The sequence below is a fragment of the Sycon ciliatum genome, chromosome 1 (genome assembly GCF_964019385.1).
Source record: "Sycon ciliatum chromosome 1, ocSycCili1.1, whole genome shotgun sequence".
NCBI classification, from domain to species: Eukaryota; Metazoa; Porifera; class Calcarea; order Leucosolenida; family Sycettidae; genus Sycon; species Sycon ciliatum.
In genome coordinates, this window is record NC_088643.1 from 12,380,365 (window position 1) to 12,389,860 (window position 9,496).

Genomic DNA, 9,496 nt, shown 5'->3' on the forward strand with positions numbered 1-9,496 from the left:
GACCATCGTGATAGACAGGACGAACCGCCTGGGGCTGACATGACAAGCGTCAGTGACAGCCAGCCAATTGTGTCGTCGTCAAGTGCAACCATGGCAACCAATGTGAGTACAGACAAGTCACGCACAACCAAGGTGTCCTGTCCGGTCTCTTTGTCGTCTGTACCTACGTTACCGTTTACGACGGAGCTCTTGTCAAAAGTTCACCCGGTTGCCATGGCAACCGCCGAAACCATGGCAACACCGCGGAACATTGGTCATCAGTCTGCAGGGAGTAACCAGGCAAGTGGCATTGCTCAGTCTGGCGTGCAGCAGGCACCGGTATCTACGTCGGCAGCTCCGGCAAGAAACGTAATCACTGCCCCTAACCGTAGTTCAAGTGGGGTCAGTGTACCACCCAGAGCATTGTCGGCCACGACCATACTCGTGCAGTCAGCCCAGACGCAACCAACTCTTGCAGTGCAGCCTCCTCGTGGGACGCAACCAACTCCAGCTGTGCAGCCTCGTGCAGTCGCAAGTCATACTCTCTCGGCTTCTACACCTGCATTTGTGCCGGGATCAGGAAATTTGTACGTTCCGCCGCCGACCCATTCTGGACATCCATTCTCATTTGGAACACCACCGGGTTTCTTGTCGGCACCCGACGCACGTCTTGCCGAATCAGTCTGGAATAATGTCTACCCCACCAGCGACCCAACCGGCCATGCAACAAATACCAGTTGGTCAGCCAGGTCACGCGTCACACCGTGAAGATTATGGTCTTGTGCAGCCGAGCAGTCTTCCAGTTGCCATGACATCGCCGAGTGGTCTACCAGTGCAAGCGAGTAGTTCTGGTAGAATCGAATTGTACCGACATTTAGAGAAAGTGTCAATTCCAACGTTCAAGGGCGACAAGCGGCAATATGAGACGTGGAAGGCGGCGTTTGAGATGTGCATTGGCTGCGCTAACATTCCGGATGGGCTGAAGTTATTGCAGCTCCGAAAATACCTCGCGGGCGATGCACTACGGTCTATCGGCACTCTTGGCTACTCGGCCGAGGCGTATGAGGCAGCACGACGTAGGCTGGAACGCAAGTTCGGTGGTCAGCGACGTCTAGTTGCAGTGCATCTAGAAGCCCTTGAGAAGTTCCCAGCGATGAGATCTGCAAACGCCCAGGAGTTGGAGCGTTTTGCGGAGCTACTCGATGTCGCTGTGGTGAATTTGAAGGCGAGTGGTCAGACACAGGAGTTGGCTAACGGGACATTTTATGTCCGGCTAACACAGAAGCTGGGGGTGTCTCTTCTGCTGAGCTACCAGAAGTGGATACACCAGACAAGCACCTCTGAATCTGTCGAAGCGCTTCTGCAATGGGTGGAGCTGGAAAGCGAGTTCCAAGTACGAGCCCAGGAGACGATCCAAGGTATCTCCACGGCAACTCCAGTAGGGTCCACTCAAACAGCAAAGAGTCACCCGCTGAAGGGTCCGGCCAGTCATGGTGGAGTGAAGCATCAGGCATTCTTCGCTGACAAGCCCAAGAAGGCCCAGAGCAGCAGCAGTTGCCCGATCTGCACGAAGATCCATCCCGTTTGGAAATGCCTAGAGTATCGGAAGCTGTCAATTGCAGAGCGTTGGCAGAAGGCCCGGACGCTCAAGCTTTGCTACCGTTGCCTAAACTCTGGTCATTTGGGAAATAACTGTCCCAGGTCGCAGCCCTGTGGTGCAGACGGTTGTACAGAGACCCACAACGCGTTGCTGCACGGAAAGTCTAGTACTACTACAGACTCGAATGGAGCCTCACAGAAGCCAGTGCTCCAGGCTAGCGCCTCCACGGAGGGGGGTGACACCAGTTCCATGGCCACTCATATGAGTAGTGTCGGCGTTAGAGCTGTCGCACTGCGAACCGTTCCCGTCATACTTCGCCACGGCGACAAGAATGTCACGGTCAACGCGCTGCTGGACGACGGCAGCACGCAGTCTTACCTTAATTGCGACGTTGCGGCACAGCTAGAGCTTAGCGCTCCCACACAAGAAGTGTCAGTGAGCACGCTGAACGGCCGCATCGAGACCCTAGAGACTATGCCAGTCGACTGCCACATCGAGAGTCTGGATGGCAGATTTATCACACAGTTCTCTGCTCTGACTGCCAAGAATGTCACCGGTGACCTTACACCTCATAATTGGTCGGTAGATCAGACACGGTATCCGCACCTCAACGGCATCGAGTTTCCGCAATGCCAGAAGAAGCGAGTAGAGGCGCTGATCGGCCTTGACCACGCTAGTCTCCACAGGTGCATGGAGGAAGTCTATGGTGAGGCTCATGAGCCATTCGCACCCAGAACGCCACTCGGGTGGACATGCGTTGGCAGGAGCACCAGACCGCAACAGACGACAAATTTCACCCGCACGTACTTCGGAAAGGACGTCGACCTGAATGCACTGGTGAGAAGGATGTGGGAGGTGGAGGAACTTCCCCAGTCGTACGAATTCTGTGCAGATGATCAAGCCGTTTTTGATCAGACGGTCCAGTCGATGACCTACAAGAACGGAAGATACCAGGTTTCGGAGCCGTGGATCAAGAGACCACCTCCGGACAACTACAGTCGAGAAACTGCAATGAAGCGGCTCATCGCAGCAGAGAGACGCCTGGCGAAGGAGCCAGACGTCGCTAAGGAATACCGAACCGTGATTCGCCGTCACTTAGAACAAGGGTATATCAGCAAGATCAGCAACGCAAGTGATGGCGACGGCTGGTATCTGCCGCACTTTGCTGTTGTACGACCTGGGGCTACATCCACAAAGGTGCGTGTGGTCTTTGATGCAGCAGCAAAGACGAAAGGCAAGTGTCTGAATGACTACATCAGCACTGGGCCCAAACTACAACGGGACCTCACCGACGTTCTCCTGCGGTTTCGGCGACACCCAAACGCACTGGTAGCCGATGTGGCAGAGATGTATCTACAAATCGAGTTGGAAGAGGATGACCGGCAGTTCCATCGATTTCTTTGGCGAGAAGATACGGAGGACCAACCGGCCGTTTACCAGTACAATAGAGTGGTGTTCGGGATCAATGCATCTCCATTCTTAGCTCAACTGGTCTCGCAAGAGCATGCGCGGCGGAACCAGGAGGAGTTTCCTATGGCAGCAGAAACCGTGTTGAAGTCCACGTACATGGACGATTCAATGGACTCGACAAAGTCAACAGAGCTAGCGATTCAGCTGTACCACGAGCTTACGGCGCTGTGGGGTCTCGCTGGAATGCATGTGCGAAAATGGATTTCCAACAATGTTGAGGTGCTCGCCGAAGTCCCCGAGGAGGACCGAGCCAAGGAAGTGGACCTCGCTAATGGAATCCTGCCGACGACCAAGACTATCGGAGTTAAGTGGCGAGCAGAGGAAGACGAGTTCCTGATTCATGTCAAGCCGCCATCAGACATTGTCACCAAGAGAGCGTTCTTGAAGAACCTAGCCACATTGTTCGATCCGATCGGATTCGTACTGCCATTCACCATAGTTGGTCGGATGTTGTTCCAGAAGATGTGGCTAGCAGGTGCTGACTGGACGACTCTCTGCCGCCAGAGCTAGGCGCAGAGGCGCAAAAGTGGTGTGCCGACATGGATGCACTCCAGGATGTCCGAGTTCACCGGTGTCTTCAACGCGATGAGGAGGTGGTGGAGACTCAGCTACATGTATTCTGCGATGCCTCGCAAGATGCATATGGAGCAGTCGCTTATCTCTGTCATGTGTACCAGGATGGTTCGAGGTCCAGTCGATTCGTCATGGCTCGAGCCAAAGTGGCGCCGTTATCAGCTGTTAGCATCCCCCGACTAGAGCTAATGGGAGCAGTCATCGGATGTCGTCTTGGTGTGTCCGTAGCCAAGACACTCGCCATCGCAATGGAGAATGTCGTGTTCTGGAGTGACAGCATGGATGTCCTGTGGTGGATAAGGAACAGCAGCCGGGTCTTCAAGCCATTCGTGGCCAACCGCGTCGGTGAGATCCAGGCTTCTTCCTCGCCTAGTCAGTGGTTCTACGTTCCGACGGCGGTGAATCCAGCTGACATCCTGTCACGAGGAACATCAAGCGCTACTATCGTGATGAATGTGCTGTGGTGGAACGGTCCGTCATATCTCGTTCAGAGCATCGAAGAACGGCCACAGCAGCCCGAGGGATTCAAAGTTCCAGCTGCACCAGAGGTCCGCACGAAGGCCAAACCACCCGAAGAAGGTCAGCAACACCACCAAGTGACATGTGTGTCTTTCCTCTCGACACGCGAGTGGGTTCTGGCGCCTGAACGATTCTCTTCGCTTCAGCGGCTGGTCCGCTTGACGGCGTGGGTGCTGCGCTTTTCCTCAAACTGCCGAATCCCAGCCACGCAGAGACAGTATGGTCAGCTGACGGTCGAGGAAGTCGAAGACAGCCTCCAGGCCATTATTCGGTCAAGCCAGAAGGACGCCTTTGCTGAATATTCGTCACTGCAGAAGGGCAAACCATTACCGGCAACCAGTCCACTGAGCAGCCTGACCCCGTTCTTGGATGAAGTTGGTGTGATGAGAATGACAGGACGGCTCCAAGAGGCACAGTATCTCAGTCAAGACGCCAAGCACCCGATCATCTTGCCGCGGTCTTGCTGGATAACACAGCTAGTGATCAGAGACCAGCATGAGGCAGACCACCACGTCGCAGGTACAGCTCACACTATGGCAGTCCTCATGAGGAAATATTGGATCGTGGCGATTCGAGAAGCCATCCGGGAGTACGAACGTTCCTGTGTGAAGTGTCAATTTCGGAAAGCACAACCAGCCACACAGATCATGGCACCATTGCCCAAGATCCGGTTGAAGGAGCCTCTCCACGCTTTCAGTCGCGTGGCCGTCGACTTTGCTGGACCATTCGCAACGGTACAGGGTCGAGGGCAACGACGAGCTAAGCGGTATTTGTGCGTCTTCACCTGCTGTCTTTGTCGTGCTGTGCATCTGGAAATGGCCACAGGTTTGGATACCGACAGCTTTCTGAACGCCTTTCAACGAATGTGCAACCGCCGAGGTGTTCCTGCTGAAGTGCTCTCGGACAATGGTACGAACTTCGTCGGGGCTAATCGTGAGCTATCGGAGATCTTCACCGAGCAGGAGCAACACGTCCTGGAGCACAGCGCTACCATGAAGAGGATCAAGTGGCATTTCATCCCTGCCCAGACACCACACTTTGGAGGCGTTCACGAAAGTATGGTAAAAGCAGCAAAGAAGGCTATTTACCATGTTCTACAGCAGGCATCAATCACCGATGAGGAGCTGCGAACAGCATTCTGCAGCGCAGAGGCGCTACTCAACTCTCGTGCAATTGTTCCTCCCTCTAGTGACAGCCGCGACGACTTGCCACTCACACCGAATCACTTCCTGGTTGGACGCATTGAGCACTATCATCTTGCCGTCGAGTCACCGTGTCTTCGGCGCCGCTGGCAACACGTCCAAATGCTTGTATCCCATGTCTGGCGAAGGTGGATGCAGGAGTGGATACCAGCCCTGAATCGTCGCTCCAAGTGGTGGAAAGAGTACCCGGATCTCAGTGTCGGTGACATCGTCCTCGTTGTGTCAGCTGATACCCCCCGTGGCAGGTGGCCTCTTGGACGGGTGTTGGAGGTCTACCCTGGTTCTGACGGCAGAGTGCGTGTCGCTAAGCTCCAGGTCGGAGGCAAGCAGGTAACCAGGTCAGTTGTACGGCTATGTCCGGTTGTGAAAGGCAGACAGTCCGTACGCACGTTTTAGATGGACTTATCGCCATCTTTAGTCAGTTCGATCTCTTTTCTCATTTTACTCATTCTTTGATACGTCGTGGCCATGTGTTTTTTATGAAGTATTTACTATTTATGGAAGAGAAAAGGACATATGGATACGAGTTAAGAGTAACTCTCCATCACTGTAACATGATACTATATACAGTCAGAAAGTGCAATAACTAGGCACAAAACTGACTAGTTATTGCACTTTCTGACTGTATATAGTATCATGTTACAGTGATGGAGAGTTACTCTTAACTCGTATCCATATGTCCTTTTCTCTTCCACATTTATTTATGGCTCAACATCCGAGTTTCAAATATTTACTATTTATTCAATATTTCTCTCAGGATGTGAAATATGAAATGTCTCAGAAATTCAGTTTATTTTGGAACGCAATTTCGCGTATATGTAGTGATTTAGCCTACAGTTAGTCTCGAGTTATTTCGTAGGTGTGTTTGTTTCTTGCGTTGCACAGTGCAAGACAAGAATTTGCACAACTGCACAAGAGTATTGACGTTGACTCTCAAAATGATTCTTGGTCGCATTTTGTTTGTTTCTTCTAAGTTTTGACAAAGGGACATGTATTTTCGTTTTGTCTTTTCTCGCAGTGTTTCCTTTCATTTTCTAAGCCGCGACGCCGTCGCGTACTGCGGTACGACGGGTCACGTGCTGCTAACCTACTGCATTCTTTATTCACCAGCTTTCACGGCTACCTGCATGCATTGTATAATGACTCATGATTATTTTTTGCTCTGGGCTGAATCCCGTACTAGTGTAGTGTAGGGCTGTTTCAGGGTTTGTTTTCGATGAGGCTCGGCAAGTAATATAATTATTAGTTCGGTTCTTCGAAAGGAAGAGAAAGAGTTGTCTTTTTGTTGTTTGCGAAATATCTATTTTACTACCACGAAGTGTTCCCGTTGCGTGTGAGAACCTGCATGACAAATTGGGGAGGGATGTAATAAGGATAGAGGTGGAGAAAAACTAAGCCAGCTTATCATCAAACAGGACGTTTGGTACTCTAGGTACTAAGGGTATGCGGGATCATGCTGGCGCGGAACGGGCGGAGCGTGGAGATGGCACGTATATCGCAGGATAAGGTGTTCCACAGCTGGGCGCCCCGGAACGCGAGCCAACCCTTGCCGAACCTGGTGCAAACTGGCGGTTGGCGCAGACCCATGGTGGAGTGCAACCTAGTTGGGCCAGCTGACGAAGGAACTAGGAGGGCTTGCAGGTCAGAACTTGCGTGCCCATTCCGAGTCGTGTCAGGGCAGTCATAAATTTACCACGCTGTATACATGTACTGTCTGTACACAACGTAGACCCGGGTGCTCGAATCAGAAACGATTTGACAGGTGTGAAATTTCTCATCTGTAAATCTCAATTATGTCAGAATATACTTTTGGAGAGGCGATGGAACAGGGAAGAGAGTCTGGCTTGACCCACCCAGCAGGAATTCAGAACCTGGGTGCGCTACAACACAAGCTACAGTACGCAGTAAAATTGTCGTATTTCCTTCGGATTTTTTATTTGAAAATTGGGTGCTCGAATCAGAAACAGCGAACTCGTCAGATCGTCTCCGATTCAAGCACACGGGTCTACCATCGTCTATGCTTGGTGTGGCAGTTGAGGGCAGGGAGTAGTAACTTACTACTTCATTTTTGAGAGCAAGATGGTCAGTGGAGCCGCAGATTCAGCAGGTCTTTGGCAGCACAGTACAGGAGACCCATATCCTCGAATCAAGGACCCAGCAAAAAGTGGGTCGCGAGAATTTCAAAAAGCGTTTACAGGGCAGCGCTGAAATTTGGCATACCGTTAGCAGGCCGTATGTTGATGGTATTTGTGAAAACTAAACGAAATCGGAACAAGTTTAGGTACAATTTCAGGGTGTTTCTGTTTTGGTACCCTGTGTCTCATTCGAGCACCCGGGTCTACGTCGTGTCCACGTCATGCTATTTCCAGTCAAATAACATTGGATACGGAGACCACCTGGTTCCAGAGACCACGTTCTCTTGAGCGGTAGACAGGTTAGACAGGTTTCACTGTACATGTACTGGATCTCAGCTGATACAAAACACTCACCAGCTACTAGCCAAGCTGATACAAAACACTCACCAGCTACTAGCCAAGCTGATACAAAACACTCACCAGCTACTAGCCAAGCTGATACAAAACACTCACCAGGTACTAGCCAAGCTGATACAAAACACTCACCAGCTACTAGCCAAGCTGATACAAAACACTCACCAGCTACTAGCCAAGCTGATACAAAACACTCACCAGCTACTAGCCAAGCTCTCTCTCTCTCTCTCTTTCTCTCTCTCTCTCTCTCTCTCTCTCTCTCTCTCTCTCTCTCTCTCTCTCTCTCTCTCTCTCTCTCTCTCTCTCTCTCTCTCTCTCTCTCTCATTTCTCTATTTCTCTCTCTCTATCTATCTATCTATCTCTCTCTCTGTCTGGCTGGCTGGCTGGCTGGCTGGCTGGCTGGCTGGCTGGCTGTCTGTCTGTCTGTCTGTCTGTCTGTCTGTCTGTCTGTCTGTCTGTCTGTCTGTCTGTCTGTCTGTCTGTCTTTCTCTCCCTGTCTCTCTCTCTGTATCTCTGTATCTCTGTCTCTGTCTCTCTCTCTCTCTCTCTCTCTCTCTCTCTCTCTCTCTCTCTCTCTCTCTCTCTCTCTCTCTCTCTCTCTCTCTCTCTCTCTCTGTCTCTCTCTCTCTCTCTCTCTCTCTCTCTCTCTCTCTCTCTCTCTCTCTCTCTCTCTCTCTCTCTCTCTCTCTCTCTCTCTCTCTCTCTTCTCTCTCTCTCTCTCTCTCTCTCTCTCTCTCTCTCTCTCTCTCCCGTACTGTAGTTTGTGCCGTACCTGGGCCTGTACTACGCGCCACGTGCTTGGCGCTTGTCGCGTAGCGCTGGACCAGGGACGTTACACCTGGAGGCACGACAACGTACTCGGGGTCATCGTCAGGAACATGCGTGAGGAGATTCGAATCCGCACTGCTGCAAACACCGTACAAACCGAAAATTCAAATGAGCTTGACTTCATCTCGTTTTGCAAGGCGGGAGAGAAGCCAGTTCGCGTTCAGCCCAGACGAAAGTTGGTTACGACTGATCTCCTGTCAGCGGCCTCAGACTGGAAACTTCTTGTCGACTCAGTTAGTGCAAAGATTTCTTTCCCTAGCTGTGTTGCACTTACCACCCTAAGACCAGATATAGTTCTGTACTCTACGAGTCGTAGGATTGTATTCTGGATGGAGTTGACAGTTTGTGCTGAGGACAGATTCAGTGTCAGTAACTCGCGGAAGGACAGGCGGTATGCGGATCTGGCCGATCAATGCCGAGCAAACGGGTGGCAGGTCGTTTCTTTTTCGGTTGAGGTGGGTGTGCGTGGTTTCATCCCGGACTCTCTTCGGAGGGCTCTGAAAGCGCTTGGATTTTCTAATCGAAGAATAAAATTTATTTGTAATTTGTGCAGTAAGACGTCTCTGCGAAGCAGCTACATCATCTGGTTGCGGCGTCAACAAAAACACTGGTCGGAAGATCCACTTTTCTGAGGTACTGTATGTGGGGCTCCGTTTATTGAGGTGCGTTGAAATTTATTCTCTTTATCTTATTATTTCTTTTCTATAATTTCCCCATATGAGTTCCTATCAGTTGCTGTGAACACCTTGAGTGGAGAGCGCTTGCTCGAGCGTTGAACCGGGTTCTTAATCCACCATACCCAGTTCGCAAGGCTGGGCGGGGTTGTGAGCAGGCT

General features: G+C 51.5%; 2 protein-coding genes across 2 annotated transcripts; both read left to right on the forward strand.

The window, feature by feature from the left end:
* Positions 1-787: 787 nt before the first annotated feature.
* LOC135812846 (uncharacterized) lies at positions 788-3,559 on the forward strand. The gene has a single exon (XM_065326083.1). It carries the CDS (start codon positions 788-790, stop codon positions 3,557-3,559), a length of 2,772 nt encoding a protein of 923 aa, XP_065182155.1.
* Positions 3,560-3,588: 29 nt separating this feature from the next.
* On the forward strand, positions 3,589-5,739 carry LOC135812920 (uncharacterized). Its single transcript, XM_065326162.1, has one exon. It carries the CDS (start codon positions 3,589-3,591, stop codon positions 5,737-5,739), a length of 2,151 nt encoding a protein of 716 aa, XP_065182234.1.
* The last annotated feature ends 3,757 nt before the right edge of the window (positions 5,740-9,496 follow it).

Coding starts and splice junctions, on each gene's coding strand:
- LOC135812846 (XM_065326083.1), top strand. CDS start 788: ATGACATCGCCGAGTGGTCTACCAGTGCAAGCGAGTAGTTCTGGTAGA.
- LOC135812920 (XM_065326162.1), top strand. CDS start 3,589: ATGGATGCACTCCAGGATGTCCGAGTTCACCGGTGTCTTCAACGCGAT.